The sequence below is a fragment of the Nothobranchius furzeri genome, chromosome 6 (assembly GCF_043380555.1).
Source record: "Nothobranchius furzeri strain GRZ-AD chromosome 6, NfurGRZ-RIMD1, whole genome shotgun sequence".
Classification (NCBI taxonomy): Eukaryota; Metazoa; Chordata; class Actinopteri; order Cyprinodontiformes; family Nothobranchiidae; genus Nothobranchius; species Nothobranchius furzeri.
Genome location: NC_091746.1, coordinates 76,711,982 through 76,731,612, shown reverse-complemented (window position 1 = coordinate 76,731,612; position 19,631 = coordinate 76,711,982). Strand labels below are relative to the sequence as shown.

At 42.5% G+C, this 19,631-nt stretch overlaps 2 protein-coding genes across 2 annotated transcripts in view; one reads left to right on the top strand and one right to left on the bottom strand.

The window, feature by feature from the left end:
- The window catches only part of pvalb7 (parvalbumin 7), a 44,188-nt gene that overhangs the window by 11,513 nt on the left and 13,044 nt on the right, over positions 1–19,631 (bottom strand). The window lies entirely within an intron of this gene.
- Positions 6,860–19,631, top strand: part of ncf4 (neutrophil cytosolic factor 4) — a 35,638-nt gene continuing 22,866 nt past the window's right edge. The window contains exons 1-5 of the mRNA XM_015943557.3: positions 6,860–9,458; positions 9,648–9,732; positions 9,872–10,031; positions 16,713–16,783; positions 17,404–17,531. Of these exons, the coding sequence (XP_015799043.3) occupies positions 9,427–9,458; positions 9,648–9,732; positions 9,872–10,031; positions 16,713–16,783; positions 17,404–17,531 (476 nt within the window). The 5' untranslated portion in view covers positions 6,860–9,426. The remainder of the gene's footprint in view (positions 9,459–9,647; positions 9,733–9,871; positions 10,032–16,712; positions 16,784–17,403; positions 17,532–19,631) is intronic.

The following is a 19,631-nucleotide window of genomic DNA, read 5'->3' as shown; positions in this document are numbered from 1 at the left end:
ACACACTAGTGTGTGTGGTAGTGTAACTAGAGGGGTATCCCTTGTCTACTGATCCAAAGATTAAGGAATATTGATGCTAAAAATAAGCACAGGGGAACCCGAGGTCTTAGAGGGATTTGGGGAGCTGAGGATCATTAAACATAAGCTTGGTGAGCAAAAAGTGTTTTTAAATAATTCCTCAAGATTATTTATGCTTTCAGTTTTAAAATCACATGTGGACAGAGCCATGAAAATATATTTTGTGAAGATGGCTGCTTCTCGGGTGTCGGGTGTTTTTTTTTAGAATCTCAACATGTAAAATAAATATTTAAAATGTTATGATTAAGTAATAGCATATCTGTTGTTGACAGCTCTGTGAGAACCTTCATTTAGAAAAACAGAGATTAGTTCTGAGTAGATTGACAAGCTAACGGCCAGTCACAGCAGGGCCAGCTCCAAAGTGGATTGATGCACCTGTTTTTTTAAATGTATCTGCTCTGGTCTCTATGAATGAATGCCTTGTTATTCGTTTTCTGAGGAAAACAGCTCTGGCGCTCCTGTTTCGGGAGGTAGAAGTTAGGCAGGGGGAAGAATTTGGAGTCTTACTCGTTAATATTCATGACAATCCAACATCTCGCCTGGCAAACAGTATAGTGACTTTTCCACTGCCTCCATTCGCTCTGCTACGTTGATGTGTTATCTCTATAAATAACACAAGCCTGATTGAGTTCCGCCATGTTGTGAAGTTGCTAATGCGAATGGTTAGCATCTACTAGCCAAGACGCTAAATCAACTGCAGCCTTCTGCGGTTGCAAGCCAAGATGGGTGAGTTCATGAGCTCAAATTTTACAGTGTGACGTAGATCTGCGTCTTTTTCTGACCTAAGCTTTTCCTCATCTATTTTTTTAGTGGCTAGTGCAGGAAGTAGGGATAGAAGACTATTTTCATGTTCAACTTGCATGTTGAACTCAGAGTGACAATTGTATTTCAAAAAGTATTTAGCGCTATTCCTCTAGATGAGCAGTTTTGCAGTGATGCATCAGATGATGATGATGATGCATGTTTTTTGATGGAGTCAAAAACATAACTGTCATCTGATTTAGGAGTTCCTTGGTTCAGGTTCTCTCTGACTGTTTACACTTAAAAAAACGATTGGTCACTCTGAGTTTAACATGAACGTGAACATAACCTTCTACCTCTATGACCTGTATTAGCCACTGATAGAAAATAGGGTTTAGCATCCAGAAGAGAGTACAGCGCGTCTTGGCTAGTAGAAGCTAACCGTTAGCATTAGCAACTCCACAACATGGCAGAACTCCTTCAGGCTTGTGTTGTTTGTGGAGATAAAACATCAACGTTGCAAAGCAAGCGGTCAGTGGTAAAGCCACGTTCCTATTAGCCAATCAGAGGTGAGAAATCAGAATATCAGGAAAAAGACTCCTAATCCTGTCGTCTTCTGCTCAACTTGACTGTTACTCACTTCTATTTCCTGGAACAGGAACACAAGAGTTTTTATCTCGCAGAGACTGACTCAAAAGGTATTTATGTATACAGTATTAGAGACCACTGCTAATATGTAGAACAAAATGAGAGAACTTGGCCTTTAAGAGCAGTTGGGACGGTTCCATCACCTCAGACTCCAACACATTCCATAAAGCTCAATTTGAATTTCACTCTTTTTTAAACAGCAGCCCTCACAACCTTCCGAGTTGAGTTCAGACTAAAATACACAAAAGAGTGGGAGAAGGGAGCCCGACAGCCTTACAAACATGCACAACTTAACATTAGTGATAAATTTAGTCCTATTAGGACCACTCGTGTGTGTGGGAGTGTGTGGGAGATAGTTCTGAAAAGGAATAAATCAAAATTTTCAGAGTTTGGTCGGTTACACAAGAAGAGACAACAAATTATCCCACATCTTCTAGAATCCCAGTCATGCTGAGTGTTTTTAATGTGTTTATTATGGTTTAGAACCTTTTTCAGCTAAACGCCCCCCCAAGTCATGCTTGACGTCCCTTACTGCCCACCAATGTCCCATGCAGAGAAATGGAAAGTTTTTTGACACAACAATCATAATAAAAAAAATAATAAATAAACAATTCAGCCTTGAGGTTGAAACTGTTTCATACAAATATGTCATAAAAAAGTATCATAAAAAGTGTTTTTAGCTATTAGCAACAAGATATTGTAGGAAGCTAATAATCCTCGGTCCAGTAAATTCGAGCTTCGAGCAAACATACTGCTAATGCTACCTCTTTTAGAGTGTCTCTCTTTAATTACCTGAAAATAGTTCAGTTCCTTTGAAGCTTTGTCTGGATGCATTTTGGACAAGTGTTCCTTAAGCCGGGAGGGTTTCATTGCTTCGTTTCAAAAAACTTGCTCACAAAGCAGGCACATGGGGACTTGTGGATTCGTGGGTGAAGGAATAAATCCATACCGAAGGTAGTCCACATTGTACTGTCGACACTTCTTTTTATTCTGAGCCATTGTCTGTTATGAATGTCCTGTATCGCTAGCGCCCACCATTAGCATCTCAGCGCCCCCTTCAGTGGCAAAAAACTTTCACCGCCCCCTTATATAGTCTGAACGCCCACTGGGGGGCGCTACAGCCCCCGTTGAGAAACCCTGGTTTAGATAAAACATTAATGAGAATCAAGCAACATCTTTTGAGCAGGTGAAGACAGGAGATACTTAACTGGCACCCCTCAGGGGTGTGTCCTCTCTCCAGTTCTCTTGTGCCTTTACACCATCCACTGCATCTCCATGAACCTAGCAGTCAACCTTTTGAAGTTTCCACATGACACCATGGTCATCTGACTCATCCAAGATTATGACGAGTGTGCATATTAAGGGACGGCAGAATGACTGGCTCTTTAGTGCAGATAGATCAACCTGGACTGTGGAGAGGAAGGTGGATGTCTGCAGAGTGCCCCCAACATTGCGACCCATCAGCGTATCTGACCTCTTACGTGTTACGTGTGTTTACGCAACACATTCTCACTCCCAGCGCCTCAAAAACAAACGCTTGGTCAGCCACCCTCCGCGTCAGAACCCTGATGCCAAAAGTGCCCTTTTTCGTCACTTATGTGCGAAAAGGTTTTTTTTCCCTTTTCTGACTGCAGATCCCAATGCAGCGTTACACTGACGCGATGGGATGTCCGCAGCCAGGGCACCAAACAAGCTCATTGTACCTCACCCTAACCTTATCCTCTTGTTATTTAACCTTCCCCTCACCCCTATCCTAACCTTAATCATCTTGCTAGCGAACACGTTAGTGATGTGTCGATCACTCTAAAAGCCGGCTCTGTGAAGTGAACGGAGGGAGCCGCCTCGTCATTGGTCGGGTTTGGACCGAGGCAACGCAAGGGGGAGGTTTCAACTACCACGGTGGAGGTTAAAAGTAGAGGGTATTTGTAACCCCCCCCTCGCCAGATGGTATGTTCTAACGTTCCCCTTGGGCAGCAAATACGAAAATTCACAGTCAGAATGCATGGGAAACAAACGCTTGATCACAGTGAGAGTAACGTTTTAGGTAGCAAGAGGGTTAAGGTTAGGTTGAGGGTGAGGGGAAGGTTATAAATAGTAAAACGTTAAGGTTTAGATGCGGTTAAACGAGCTGGTTCGGTGCTGCATCAGCGGATATCCCATCGCGTCAGTGTAACGCTGCATTGGGATCTGCAGTCAGTAAAGGGAAAAAACCCTTTTCGCACATAAGTGATGAAAAAGGGCACTTTTGGCGTCAGGGGTCTGACGCGGAGGTGTGGCTGACCAAGCGTTTGTTTTTGACACGCTGTCACATGGAGACCTTCAACACTTGAAGTGGACAAACAACATCTCATCAATCCTCAAAGATTTGCTGCAGAGGATGGACTCTTTGCAACCTTTGAGAAGGTTCAGCCTACGAAAGGAGCTCCTGATCCAGTTCTACTCAAACCGGTGCTTCTTGGTTTGGTGAGGCCATTAGAGAGGACAGAGATGGACTGCAACAATTTCCTTGATACCGTCTTTTCCAGCTCCTTCTCTTGGGCAGGAGATACAGAGTCTGCAGACCAGAACTAGACACCACAGGAACAGTTTCTCACACCTCATCCTTCTAAATAGCTGACCTGGACCTGTTATTAGATCTGGCCTCTTTTATGACACAGCAATGGACTGAATTATAATCTTGATACCTGAACTTTGCAATAATCACCTGAGAAGTTAACCTAGTTTACTGCCTGTATATATTTGCACAATGCCAGCCAAAAACAATTGTTCTTCAGAGTTACCAACAGCTGGAATCCAATTCCTTTTGTGTGTTACACACTTGGGCAATTCAGTTTGGCCTGATTCACTCCAGTGCCTCACAGTTACGACACACAGGTACGTCTCCTTCATTAGAGGTGGACATTTCCCCAAATGTAATAGATCAAAAGTAAAGGTTGGTTTTATGTTTAAAAGCTAGATGAAATCAAAGAACACAGAAATGTTGAAGGATTAGGCGCAGGATTTCTAGTTCTTCAAAAAGTTACGTTCACAATTAAATCTTTATTAAAAATTTAGAATTTTCTCTACTTTTCCTGCATTTTGGAAATTCTGGGTAACGGTTTAAAAATTAGTTGTGGCTACTTGTTTCATTTTGTTCCTTTTTATCAAAATACATTCAACTTACCGTCTTAAGTGACTAAATCACAACAGGGAACAGATTTTTGTTCCCTCAAAATAAAAAATAAAAAAACTGTTGTGTATTTTTTTACTTTTCAACAAAAAAACTTCTTGAGTTTTGCTCTTCTCCCTTCCTTTCTAGATCGTAATCCATCACCGTTTGATTGTGTGGACTGTCTGATGTCTCACAAATGCAACAAACCTCTCACCCAAAAGCAAAAAAACAAATGAACAAAAAAATTGACAGTAAAGAGCTAAAGATTTCATTCGTTTCTGCTCCAGTGGGATTCATTTATTACTAAATATTTCCAATTTTTAAAAAAGTTTAAAGTTTTAAAGGGAACATATTATGCAATACTTATCATTTGCATCATTTTGTGTTGCTATAGGTCTCTTCTGCTTCTGTAAACGCTCTCAAACATGAAAAAAGCTTTCATCCCTGTTTGGGATGTCACAAATGAGGAAATTAGCATAGAGCCACCTCTCAGTGCAACAAAGACCTGCTGGAGGAGCAGTGGCTCCACTGAAGCCCCTCCCAAATATTGGAGCTTCTCAGCTTATAGCAGCCTGAATAGGGGATGGGTGGCCCTGGCCAGCTCCAGCTTGTTTTTTTTAAAGAGACAGAACCCTGAAACGGCTCATTCTGGAAATCTACACTAAAAATGTAAATATTGTTAGCGTTAGGGTGTTATGTCGACCACATAACTATTACAACTTTAAAAAGTCATAATATGTCCCCTTTAATAATTGTTCTGCCTACACAACATAAAGAATAAATGTTTAGATAACCACTGCTCCTCTTACATGTCTCCCATGGCAACCAGCTGTCAACATGGTAAACACAAACTGTCATTCTCGCATCTTCTATTCCTGTCTGCATGTGTGTGTCAATTCAATGACTTATTATATTTCACCAGCAAATGTATAACAGTGCTCCTCTGTCTGGTTTAGACTTGTATATCAATGATTGTGCAGGTGGCGAACAAAACATTACAATAAAACGCACACATGTACAGAATTACTACACAACCACCTACTTTTGTATGCTCACACCCATAACCCACATATTCTTTCACACACACATTTGCTCAAGCACAACAGACTTCACCAGCTGGCTTGACCTTGAAAATAAATACACCCTTAAAAAATGTTTCTGCAATTCATGGCTGGCGATGGTCTGTTATACGAGCAGCGTTTCAAAGCATCCATCTCAGGCTATTTGAAAATAGATCTGGAGTCAATATGTGGTGCAGTCACACACACACATTTGTCTATGGACTGCTGCAGTTGAATGCACTTTTTGTTTCCATCTTTTCTCGATGCTCACTAATGCTCAAGCAAATAGTTACGTCTGTGTGTGTGTGTGTGTTCGTTTTTGTTCTCTAACTTTCTTTCTCCTGTTTTTTTCTTTGTGTGGTTGACTAATGTTCCAACAAAGCTCTCATGCATGAATGCACTGACTTTAAACTCTGCAAAATAATAAATCAGGCAAGCAGGCATAAAGTTTAGGAGGGTAAAAACGATCTTTTGGGAGTTATGAGGCTCTTTGGTGACGGGTCACAGCGGAGCAGGTTTATAATTTGTGCAACAGGCAACAGTTATGTTTCTATTACGTTAAAAGTGCACATATTTGACTAGACCATGGTCTGTGATGAGAACAATCTAGAGAAGCTATTTTAGATCAGGTAATGAATCCTGGTTGCAAATTCAAACCCAGCACAAGAACAACTTTACTGACATCTGGTGTTAGAAGCACATGAATCCAGATTTAAAGTGTGAACAGATTTTTTCCACAATTATGTTCATTTAGATCATAACCCTAGGCTCCTAAAATTGCATTTTGCTTCAGACGAAAGAACTAAACGGAGACACTCCAAGGAAATTAGTAACAGCACACAACAACAATTTCACAGAAAAAGAAATCACAAATCAAATGAATTGGTGTTCGTCAGATTTTCTTCTTTCAGACTGGCCAAAGAAGGGCGTAGTCTTTGTTTACAGTCTGAGCCTACAGGCTTGCCGAGTCTGTGCCAGCTAACACTGCAGGAGCGACCCAGGGGTTGTTTCATGTACCTTAAGAAGCCACAACATATTTTTGTTTTACTCTAATATTGGGTGAAGCAGGCTGCATGTTAACATTGAGCTAACAATGCTAGCAGTAAATTAGAAACAAATAGTCGGTTCCAATGTCTGAAATGGCTTTTTCAGCCATTTTTACCAATAGCTCGATATGACAGTGAAATGTATTTATCTGCTTAACTGCCTGTGTATGACTCATCTTCACTCATCATATAATCTTCAGGTGCTGAGCCGTAGCTGCAGCAACAGCCATGAAACTTAGAGAGAAAGTGACTGGTGTCATTCTTACTACATTATGCTAGCCCGGGGGTCGGCAACCCGCGGCTCTGGAGCTGCATGCGGCTCTTCCATCCATCTGATGCGGCTCTCTGTGCTTGTAAAATAATGAATGGATATTTAAATAAAATGCTTTGTATTTTACTGCATTAATTTTACGTCTGTATGCCAATTCTAAATGTAAAGATTGTCTGCGTAAACCTGAACAGGTCCAACCCGGTCTTACTGTGAGACCAGGTTGACGGGTCACGCTTGTGCTTAATCATATAGGCGCTTTCTGAGCTGAAGAGGATGTGAGATTCTGGGATTCTCCTCAGACGGCTCCTGGATGTGTCGCCACATTGGAGACAGGAACAAGCGCTATTCAGCCAAAGTTTCATAATCAGGGAACATTTTCTAAGTGACAAGTCTCGCTTCAGTCGGAGGAACCTTCCTGCATGCGCTCTGGTTCTGCGATGTGCTCCAAGCCCCTCTCCACATCTTTAGCTCGCTGTGGACCTTACGTACGCGCTGACAGTGAGCTGCGCTGAGCAGTGTCCAGCTCAGATGTTCAGATGGGAATCTTTTCTTGAGTGATTTAGCTACATCTGCGATGTGCGTAGAATAAAATGTCAGTTCGTCTGCATGCGTCGGGGTAATTCTTTCTATTCTTTCTCCGTCAAAATAAACGGTCAAATACGGGAACTATCCGGTCAACACAACACAAGCCCTGCTTTTAAATGTTATGTTTTCTTGTGAAAATTGTTGCAAAGAGATATAATTTAACTTGATTAACACCAGAGCCAGGCACACTGCGCCGTTATCTCCGTCACTGTAAATGAGGGAAAAACAAATTGATCGGATCCTTTTCTGACCTTCCCCACCTACATAGTTTAATTACAACAATCAAACGTGACAAAGCCTGGATTTGTATTCTGAACAGTCTAAACATGTTTTAAAAAGAAACGTATGACAAAAGTGGCACCTGCTCAGTAAAACCACCAACAGGGTGAAAAATATCAAAATATTGTAGGCAGAGACGGGCTACAACTTCTGGATCCACTTTATATAAATCGTTTTATTGATTATCGTCTTATGAAAGATAATTTTGACGTACACGAGCGACCAGTACTGGCTGCTGTCACTTGTTGTGATTGGTTAAAGCAGCTCTTTGCTGTCTGAGGGTAGGCCCCGCCCACAACGCGGCGGCTGCTGTGGCTCCCAGTGTTTTCTTTACTGTGGGAAACAGGTAATAATGGCTCTTTGATGGGAACAGGTTGCCGACCCCTGTGCTAGCCTCAAACCTAGACCGGGGTCCTCAACTAAATTAGCTCAAGGGTCAGAGTATTTTCCAGCAGATACCGTGAGGGCTAGATGCGCTTCTAAAATAAAGTTCAAGTATTATTATATTTTAATTTATTAATATTTAAATGGTTTTGCTGTCCATCCAAACAGTTTGAATGTAGTTTTAGTCGTGTTTGAGGAATTTAGACAATTATTGATACTAGGGGAATACATTTTGCTGCTAAATTCAAAGTCCCTCTTTTGGGGGATGGTGTGTCCCAAAGGGCTGGGAGGCTGGCTGAAAAGGTCTGGCGGGCCGGACGTGGCCCGCGGGCCACTATTGAGGTTCAGTGAATTGCCAAAACAAAATGATTTTGTTCTGCATGTCGGTCAAGCCACGCTCCAATGGAACCTCCACAGCCCCAGACTGTCTGATGACGGTCTAATCACAGCACTCTGTTTGGCGGCAGGTTGTTAGTGAGATTGAATGAAACTGAGGTGCGAAGATGGTTTGCGTGTGTCTCACGCTCAATGCGTGAGAATTGGGAGCCCTGATATATCCACATTTATAGAATGGCTTGCCAGGCTAACATAATGCACCTTTAAAAGCTGTAATGTCTTTAAATAACACATATTTGTCATATTGTAAACTCCTTATTGTCAAAGCCATCTGTGGATGAAATCCAACAATCTAAGTAGGTTAAAGATATGTGTCAAAAAAAATCTTTGAACTTTTTTAACGTCACTGCGCTCGAACTTGGATGAGAGGAAAACCAGAGTGATAAAAAATTAAGTAAAAACATAAAATAAAAACATTCTAGATTAAACCCTGAACACAGTCGATTGTTGGGACATTTTGACTTTATTTGATGTTGATCAAATTGTTTAAAGCAGATAGAAAACACAGCTTCCGTAGGCCACATTTCCACGCCCTCTGAAGCAACAGGCGGAACATCCGCGCGGCCGAACGCACCGCTGGCGTGAGCACGGCGCGGAGCTCTCACTTCCTGCTTGTTTCCGCGCTGTTGTGCCTCTAAAGACTTTCCAAACAAGTGCATTCTGAGACGTGTTGGTGATTTGATCACCACCAGCATCTCTCTTAGAGAACTAACAAAAACCGCACATTTGCTCGTGGCAAATTCATCAGATTTCCTGGTGCGTCTGGAGCCGACGCTGTGCGTAAAAATGTCGCTGCCGCAGCAGATACGAGACGAAAGGTGAGTTAAATCAGCGTCATCCACTCATTTATTACACACAATCCTAACAATTAAACTATAGATTATTCTTTTAAGGCAATATCTGCATACATTTTGGGGCTTCAGCAATAGCATGGGTTGTAGTTAAAATCTGAGACATTTCTCACATGCCCTAAATCTGCGAGTCTCACTTGATTTTTTAATTCTTAGTGACTTTGACCAGCTTCCACATAACATCCCTGTCAGTGCCACCATTGCTGATATTGAAGAGAAGAAAGGCTTCATAGACTACTATGTAAGTCTTGAGCTGTTGGACCTCTCAGTGCAACAGTACACACATTTGTGTCTCTTATTTAGAACATGTAGCTTTTCTGGGAAATTTCTGCAGCGTTTTAAGAGTTTGAGTTTATTTATGGCTTTTATTTCTCTCCCAGAGGTTTGTGGTTGAAGTGAAGACTAAAGGAGGTGGCAAGTATCTGATCTACAGGAGGTACAGAGAGTTTTTCAACCTTCACCAAATCTTGGAGAGCAAATACTCCCCCGAAGACCCCGATAGAAGCAGTCCCAACACCTGCATCCTGCCTCCTCTCCCAGGTCAGTGTGATCGTGGCACCGATAAACATCAGTGTCTGACATCACATTTTTAAAATTTGTGTCTGTCAGAGAGCTGAGACAAAAATTCCTGTACTGAGGTTTTTAATCTTGTGAAGACAGATTGTTGCGAGAAATCTCTGACTCAGATCTCACAAGGAGAAGGAAGACACAGTCTTCTTAGCAATAAAAGTCCACAAAAGGCTGTTTTCTAAATACAGATTTTACAATTTGAGCCATAAAAGTCAAAGAACTGTAGAACATTTGAAAAACTGAACATTTTATATTTAATTAAAAGTGTATTCACCTTGTATTTCTCAGGGATTTTTCTTCATTTATTTTTGTTTAAATTGTGGAGATTAAACGTTGTAAATCACATTCTTTCAAGCAATAATTAAAAAAAATAAGCAAAAAAAAATAGATAATTCACTAACAGAAACTTTATAATAAGGTTTACAAGAAGTTTCTTCAAATATCGTCATGCACATATGTAATGAGATGGTAATGAGGCCACCTGCTCTCTCGTACGTATGCTAATCACCCATGTGAAGCTGGAAGCCAGAGACGGTTCGCTCAAATTTACAGTCAGAATGTGAAAATATATATTTGAGAAAATATTTGTGCTCAATGTCGGTGATGTTTGAACAAGTGTAAATTGTAAACTGTCGCTAATAACAAGGTCTGTTAGCCGCATCTATATGCTAGCATGCCGTCCAACAACCAAATTCACTTGTAATATTTATTAGAAACATTTATCTTTATTTAGATTTACAAATGCGGGGCTCTTTCTCAGCCTCTGTGGTGATTTCATCTGTTTCACCTTCAAATGTGGAGCGGAACAGACTGGGTTAGTGGCGACAGCTGGCTGGACTTCCTCTCTGCAGCAGGATGAGCTGAAAATGGTTTTGAAAACATCTGCATCTACTGCTCCTGATCTTCACTGGAGTCCAGTGTTGGTACATGTTAGATGCCTATTGCTGCATTTTCTTACATTAATTAGAGTTTACCTTTATGCTTAAATACCATAAAGTCTTGTGAAAGTTGCTATCGTCAAAGAAATGTGTTTTAGGAACGCATCACAGCTGGGAAAGGGTAGAATGCCTTCTCCAAGTTTCCAAGAGGCCCTGCCACAAGTAGAGGCGTTTAAGTATCTTGGAGTCTTGTTCACAAGTGAGGGAAAGATGGAGCGCGAGATCGCCAGGCGGATTGGGGATCCATCTGCCGTGATGCGGGCGTTGTACCGATCTGTCGTGGTGAAGAGAGAGCTGGGCCCTCATCTCGAGCTTTGTGTAGTGACCGAAAGAATGAGATCACAGATACAAGTGGACAAAAAGAGTTTTCTCTGCAGGGTGTCTGAGCTCTCCCTTAGAGAAGGTGAGAAGCTCGGTCATCTGGGAGGGGCTTGGAGTAGACCTGCTGCTCCTCTACATCTAGTGGAGCCAGTTGAGGTGGCATCTGGTTAGGATTCGTCCCAGGCATCCCCATGGTGAAGTGTTCGGGTATGTCCAGCCTAGAGGACGTCTGATGGAAGACCCAAAACACTCTGGAGGGACTGTGTTTCTCTGCTGGCCAGAGAATGCCATGGGGTATCTCTGGAGAAGCCGGCCCAATGGGAAGTCTGGGCCTTAGGCTGCTGGCCCCACGATCCCAACCCGGATGAGCGGAGGAAATAGGATGGATGAAATAAGTGATTTTTTTAAATTCAGCATTAGAACCATGTGTTTTAGTCCCTCTGGCAGATGTGCGTAAAGTGCAGCCCAAGGTCTCTTCATGGTGAGTTATTGCAGCACCCACTTGAATTCCTGGTATGATTAACTCATTAGCTGCCAGCGTTTCTCACCGTTTTTACTGTTTTTTTTAAGAGTCACAGAACGTTGCGCGCTAGCATGATGTCGATGCCAAAACAACCAAAACAAAGAGGAGACTCACCTCTTACATCAGGAAGAAGCCGTGTGTTTCAAGCATTATCCGTTCTTTCATAATCCGTTGTCGAATTGTGATCGGCAGATGCTTCTCCGGTTCGCGCCTCACTTTTTTTTACAGGAACGGCCCAAAACGATCTCCTAACACATGGATGGTCTGCTTCCTGATCATGTGATCTGTGACGTATGCGGATGAAGATCGGCTTCAGGGCTGAGATGTTTGTTCTCTCAGCGCGGGGGCTCGTTCCAATGCTCAAACAGTAAAAAAATGCAAATGACGACTTTAGTCGTCATTGGCAGTGAACGGTTGGATCTAAAATGACGACTTCAGTCGTCAATGGCAGTGAATGAGTTAATTTTGCCTCTGCAACAGGCTGTTGGTAGACATTTTCTATCATATCTATGTTCAGACTTTTACTTATGTGTCTAGTCTGAACCTATTATGAGAAGTAAAAATAATTAGATTTTGTAAAAAATAAAATAAATAAATAAACAAATAAAGAAAATCACATTTTTGTGGTCTGGGAGGACCTTTAACGATTTTTGCCCTCAACTTGAAAAGTGTGCGCACCCCTGCTCTAAGGGCTTTACGGTGCAGAGTCTGACAGAGAGGGAATGACCCAGGAAGATCAGATAAAATGAGGAACCGATAAACACTTCAGGGGAATTACAGACACCCACTGAAGCAAAATATAGAATTAAGGACATAACTTCTCAGACAAGACGTGCCACTCGGGAGCAAGGTAGACACAGATTCTGCAGCATTCTGGAGGATTTCCTGTTAAACGCGATCATTAGATGAAAAGGGGAGGAGGGCGTTTTTTTTTTCAAGGAGGCAAATGGCTCAGAGCGCCAACGTGTCATATTAGCAGGTGAGTGGCTGAGCCAGGTGGAGGTGTGGCTGCCTCACCTGGAGACCTGCGCTGTGCAGCCACATAGTAATCTGCTGACAACGTCACGTTTCCCAGTTTAGCCACCAGCCACAGCTGGTTCTACATAAATGTGGAGCGGAGATTTAACCTGAAGATGGAGCTATAATTATGGTTTTGGGCTGAAATATTAAATTTAAAGTAAGTTGCACTAAACTGCCACACTAATGATTACATGTGTACAGCACCATTGGACACTCATCTATACAGGTTATCAGCAAAAATAAGTTAATTTAGTTACTTGCTCTTTAAGAAGCTGTACCACCTTGAGTCACGTAAACATGTGACTCAGCGTAATACACGTGACAGCCCCATCTAGTGGACAACCACGCATACCTGTAGTTATCGTCCATTTATCGTTATTGAGGTGAAATCTTCAATATATCGTGATATTGATTTTAGGCCATATCGCCCAGCCCTACTAGAGAGATTAATGCATTTATTAGAAGGTTCTATAAAGCAAGTTGGATTTATTATATGGGACAGCAGTAGCTCAAGAGGTAGAGGGGGTTGTTCAGTAATTGGAAGGCTTTGACCAGAGAATGCTGCTGTCGTGTCCTTGGGCAAGACACTTAACCCAACTTGCCTGCTGGTAGTGGTTGGAGGGACCGGTGGGGCCGGGGTTCGGCAGGCCTCGCCCCTGTCAGTGCATCCCAGGGCAGCTGTGGCTACATCGTAGCTCATCCCCACCGGCGTGTGAATGACTGATTGCATTGTAAAGCGCCTCGGGGGATTGTAGAACCGAAAGACGGCGTTTTACAAATACAGGCAATTTACCGTTATATTATCGTGATTTCTAGTGGCTCTAAAATATTTGTAACAAAAGAATTAATTGTTTTCTATTAACCCTAAAATTTAGCATCATGATATGAATTTAGGCACAAATTACATTTTCCCCCCAGAATAGGAAGGTGGTCAGAATGCTTTATGGCTTGATTTTGGTTTATTAGTAAAACATATTTCTTTCTGTGACCTTACTGTTGTGCTTTATTGTGATCTATCCTCAAAAACCTACATTTTAAATACCATCTTTATTGGGTTCTTTGAAAGAATTTAGTGGGGAAAAAACGAAGCTTTTATTGTGAAGACTGTGATACGTTCCTCAACGACCCTACGGCGATGTCTTTTGCTATTTTTGGGAAAGTTCTACTTTTCCACAAACTCCGATATAGCATCTGCCACTGTGGAGTCTGTTGGATTAATTGGAGAGCCAGATCTCATTGGGATGAAAAGGGAACAAGAACGACGTGGGGGAGAATGGAGGGAGGCGGGGGAGGGACGGGCGATGACACACTGGCAAAAAAAAAAAAAAAACCCAAAAAAAGAATCACGGGAAAGGTTCTTTCTGGTTCAATTGAAGCAGTTCTGATTAAATGTGGCATTTCAGTTTCAGTGTTGGTGTTAGTTTCTTCCTTCCTTTACTGCTCAGTGGGAAACTTCATGATCAATATTACAATAAATTCAAAAGGTACTTAAGGCCATGAGGGGAGGCAGACGAGTGAAAAAAAAGTTTCATCAATAGTGAATGAGTGGATATGTGTGACTGAGTGAGTTATCAGGCTTCAATGAGAATGAGCTGAAGGCCACAGAGTGAACAGAGGGTCATTAGGACCACATATGATTGAACACCAGTGTTTAATGGGCATGAATGAATGGCTGCTGCCAGATTCAGGCTTAGCAGTATTTGGTCTTCCTCATAATCTTTGACTGAACTTCGTTTTATATCAGGCATGAAGGATGATACGTGCACATTTGTTTCCTTTTTTCAGGGTAATTTGGGGATAAAATGAATGAGTAGCGATATATAACCCCATATGGTGTACCATTCCAGTTTTCATTGGTACACTCAATCCATCCACTCAATCCAATTGTGTTTCACACATTTGTATTTTACCAGAATGTTTCATCTATCTTGTAATTTCCATTTTGTATTTTGTAATTTTTTATTTTGTAATTTGAATTTCTTTTATTGTTGATTTATTCAGTATAATTACTTACAACTGTACCATGTTCAGCGCTTTGGGCTTCCTGACAGGGTTGCGGAAGGCGCTTTATAAATAAAGCTTTGATTGATTGATTTTTCTTTTCGTAGCTACAGTAAGTGTTGGGGTTGGAATCAGGACCAAAATGTTTCTTGATAAGTGCAGTTTACTTCTCTTTCCTGGTTAGACTCTTCTTATCATTTTAGAAAGAAAAAGACACCATAAAAGGCACTTTTCTAATATTGGAACTTTCGGGTAATTTTGTGTGTGTGATGTTTATTCGAGACAAAAATAGTGTGAGGTGATCTGTTTGCTACACAGAAACACAACACAGCACAAAGACGGCCGTGGTGTTGAACATTCTGCTCAGTCTGGCTCATCCTCGCACTCCCACCCTTGTGCACTTATCCCGACCAGGGGTGCGAGTAGGGTGTCCCGATTCTCAAGTTCGGAAGTTGCAAAACCTCCCTTTTGCACCCTTGATCCACACTTCACCAAAGTCTGCATTGATGTGGATTTGGGTGAAGGGTATTACCCACAATCCATTGCTGCAGGAGAAAAGGTCCAAGTGCCTTTTCAATTGGAGTCAAGTCGATCATTTTAGGACGATTAGTTGATGTTCTGAAACTTTTAGACAAAGCAGCAATGAATGTAAATTCATTTCAAATAATTGGTTGTTTGTTGGAAATTTGTTAATTATTATCATGATCAAATACGCAATGCTCCCTGTCTCAGTTCAGCAATTTTCACACTCAAAGCCAATTTCTCCAAGTGCACTTTGCCAAATGGTAAATTGCCTGTATTTGATATGGCGCCTTCTAGAGTCCTGGAACCCCCCAAGGCGCTTTACAACACAATCAGTCATTCACCCATTCACACACACATTCACACCCTGGTGGGGATGAGCTACAATGTAGCCACAGCTGCCCTGGGGCGCACTGACAGAGGCGAGGCTGCCGAGCACTGGCACCACCGGTCCCTCCAACCACCACCAGCAGGCAACGTGGGTTAAGTGTCTTGCCCAAGGACACAACGACAGACTGAGCGGGGCTCGAACCTGCAACCTTCCGATTACGGGGCGAGCACTTAACTCCTGTGCCACCGTCGCCAAAGACCACAATGTGAGTACTGGGATTGGGCCAGACTGAACCAGGAAGTGGCTGCAGCCAGAAAACTCTGGAACAACCAGCGACTCCACCTCCTAGCCAATCAGTGGCCGACAGTCGCTGAGGGACCAACCGAGTACCTGCGTGTATGCACTAGGGAAATGACTCGTGCTGATTGGTTGTAGCTCAGTTGGGAGTTTTTGAAACGGTGATTTCAAAGCAGCGCAGACGCTCCTTAAATTCCTCTCTTCCATTCTGCTTCACCGGCAACTTTTCCAACTGTACAACCGTCGGATGTTTGGTGTCATCTGCTGATATAATTTCAGTTACAACCAATCAGCATGCGTTTACCATAAGTCTAGCCTAATGACTCTACCGGGCCATTTCCAAGTACATGTCCCAAGGCAGATTGGTCCCAGGAAGGAGGGAAAAGGAAACAAAACGCCACATTTGGTGCAAACAGCAGTTAGCCTTGAGACTCTAAAATATTTAACCTTATTAGATTTCGAATTAAATCAAATAATCGTATCATCAAAACTTATAACCATACATTTTCAACTTTTATTATTTATTGATTTTCCTTCGAACTCATTCTTGGCTCTAAACTGAGTCAAATCTGAGGAAACTGTAAACCTAACCAACACAGTCAAGGTAAACTCCTGTTGACAAATGACAGTTTACAGATGCACATTTGTATTTGTATTTCATCAATAAACCCATTTTTAATCTTTTATTGTGAAAACAGGAAAGATCTACATTGGAAACAAGAGGGAGATAGCGGAGAGCAGAATCCCTGAACTCAACACCTACATTAAGGTAATCACTTCTTTCATGCAAAATGTTGTTTTTAGCAAAAGGGGAAGGCTTGTTGGCATGTTTGCAGCTTTCTGCAGCGTGCGTTGCAGTAGCCTACATCCTAGTGGGCTGAGCGGTGCTGTAGGTGGACTCGGTTATTTCAGCAGTATAGTTTGGAGATGGAGCTCAACACGTAGGTGTTGCTGCTCTCTTCTCTTTGCTCTGCCCTGTGCCCACATCACGTCTGACTGACTTCAGTTGTGGGACTTTTGACATGTTCCTCTGTTGCTCCATCACTAAAAACACGATCAGGTTCTCTTTCTCCCACTCACTCACTTCTCTTTTCTGCATTACTCTGTTTTTTTTCCCTCCCTACAACCTACATGACTCTCTCTCCTTGCACTCTATCGCCTTTGCTTAACTTTACACTTGCAACCCTTCATCTCGTCTTTTCTTGTCCTTCCACCTCTTTACCTTGCCTCCTCCACTACCTGGTTTCTCCTTCCCCTCATCCATCACTCCTACAGAAAATTCACCCCTCTAAATGTTACTGTCATCTCTTGCCCGTTATGTTTTTTAACTGAAACTTGTTGTAGGTACTCATGTCTGTACCTCTGCTTCATCCTCTCTCTTTCTTTTAGAGGTTGCTGGGGTTACCAACATGGATATTACTGGATGAGACTCTCAGGATGTTTTTTTACCAGACAGAACAGGACAGTCAGCACGAACCACGAGCCCTCAGACGTCTCCGTCCACAAACCCGCAAAGTGTAAGCCCCACAGCTAACGCTAAATAATGTAAAAGAGAGGAGAAATTACACGAAATTAACTCTTTAGAAATTCCCATGAAGCTGATGAAAAACATAAACTCTAGTTGTACTACGAAGATGTCAGCTGAACAAGAAAGGTCAGGCTACAAATCCACCACGGCAAACAGCACAAATTTAAAAAGTTTCAGTTAAAGTAGCTTTCTGGAGTTTTCCCCTTTCAGAAATGATGTATGATTTTTCAGAAATCTGTAAAAGTGATTATCTAATCATGTACGGTGATATAATGGAAGCAACGTGCCTTTTTTTGTTTTGCTAAGCACAACCCCCGCCCCGCAGAGCTCCGTACAATAGGAAATTAAACGCCAACCAAAACTAACCAATAGTGTTAGACTACCGCTTAGATCAGGGGTGTCAAACATGCGTCCCGCGGGCCGAATCCGGCCCGCAAATGGGTTAAATCCGGCCCGCGAGATGGTTGTGTAAACTTTATTTTCATACTTTACAATGTAGAGTGAAAATAAACGTATCATTGTGAGCAAGTTTTCTCTGTAATGAGTATAAATAAACCAAAGCTGCGCTCAAGGCTCACACAAGAACTTGAATCCCATCCTGAAGTTGGCCGCCACTCAGGATGTGACTTCTGATGTTGATGTGCTGGTGAAAGCTAAAAGATGTAAAGTAAAATGAGTCAAATATACTTTAAGTGCTGCATGAAACTGATCTAGCCATGTGATCTGTAAGCTCTTTGAATCACTAAGGAATGTTTATTTTAATTAGTTGATTTTTTTTTTTTTCAAATTTTCAAGTACACTTCAGGTGTTGTACCTCAGGCTCCAGCCTCGTTTTATATTGATTGAATTAAAACAAAGAAAACAATCTTAAGTTTTTTTTTATTTACCGATCCGGCCCACTTGGGACTAAATTTCCCTCAATGTGGCCCCTGAACTAAAATTAGTTTGGCACCCCTGGCTTAGATGCTTCAAATTTAAGGAAGTACCTGGATGATGCAGAGTTGATCAACTTTTTCACAGATAAGTAAGTCTCTAAAATATAAATATATGAAAACACATGACATGAAAATGTTACTTGTAAAACAACGTCTTTTAGCTGTTTGTTGGCCACAGAAGCACATTTATAAACAAGAAATGTGAAGCCGCCATCTTAAAAAACATCGAGAGACTGTTTGTGTGATATGCTATTCAGCCACTAGATGGTGCCATCGGATAAGAGAAATACTCCAGAAAGCTACTTTAATCTACTGATGTCCCAACAGCTGATTAATGAGTTGTGTTTGTATGATGGGAATAACTCCGGTCATGAAGCAAGTATCTTCAGTCTTGTCTGAATTTGTCATTAATTACAGCAAATACCAGGTTCTGTATTAGATTTGCACAATTCCAAATCTGAGACCATGGTTCTCGACCGGAAAAGGGTGGCTTGCCAACTCCGGGTCGGGAGAGAGGTCCTACCTCAAGTGGAGTAGTTTAAGTATCTCACGGTCTTGTTCACGAGTGAGGGTAGGAGGGATCGGGAGATCGACAGGTGGATTGGTTCAGCATTTGCAGTGATGCGGACGCTGAGCCGATCTGTCGTGGGGAAGAGGGAGCTGAGCCAGAAAGCTAGGCTCTCGATTTACCGGTCGATCTACGTCCCAATCCTCACCTATGGTCATGAGCTTTGGGTAATGACCGAAAGAACGAGATCGCGGATACAAGCGGCCAAAATGAGTTTCCTCCGTAGGGTGGCCGGGCTCAGCCTTAGAGATAGGGTGAGGAGCTCGGACATTCGGGAGGGACTCGGAGTAGAACCGCTGCTCCTCCGGATTGAAAGGTGTCAGTTGAGGTGGTTTGGGCATCTGGTCAGGATGCCTCCTGGACGCCTCCCCGGGGAGGTGTTTCGGGCATGTCCTGCCGGCAGGAGGCCCCCGGGTCGACCCAGGACACGTTGGAGAGGTTACATCTCCAATCTGGTTCGGAAACGCCTTGGGGTCCTGCCGGAGGAGCTGGTGGAGGTGGTCGGGGAGAGGACGGTCTGGAGCTCCCTAGTTGGGATGCTGCCCCTGCGACCCGGACCCGGATAAGCGGAGGAAGACGACTACGA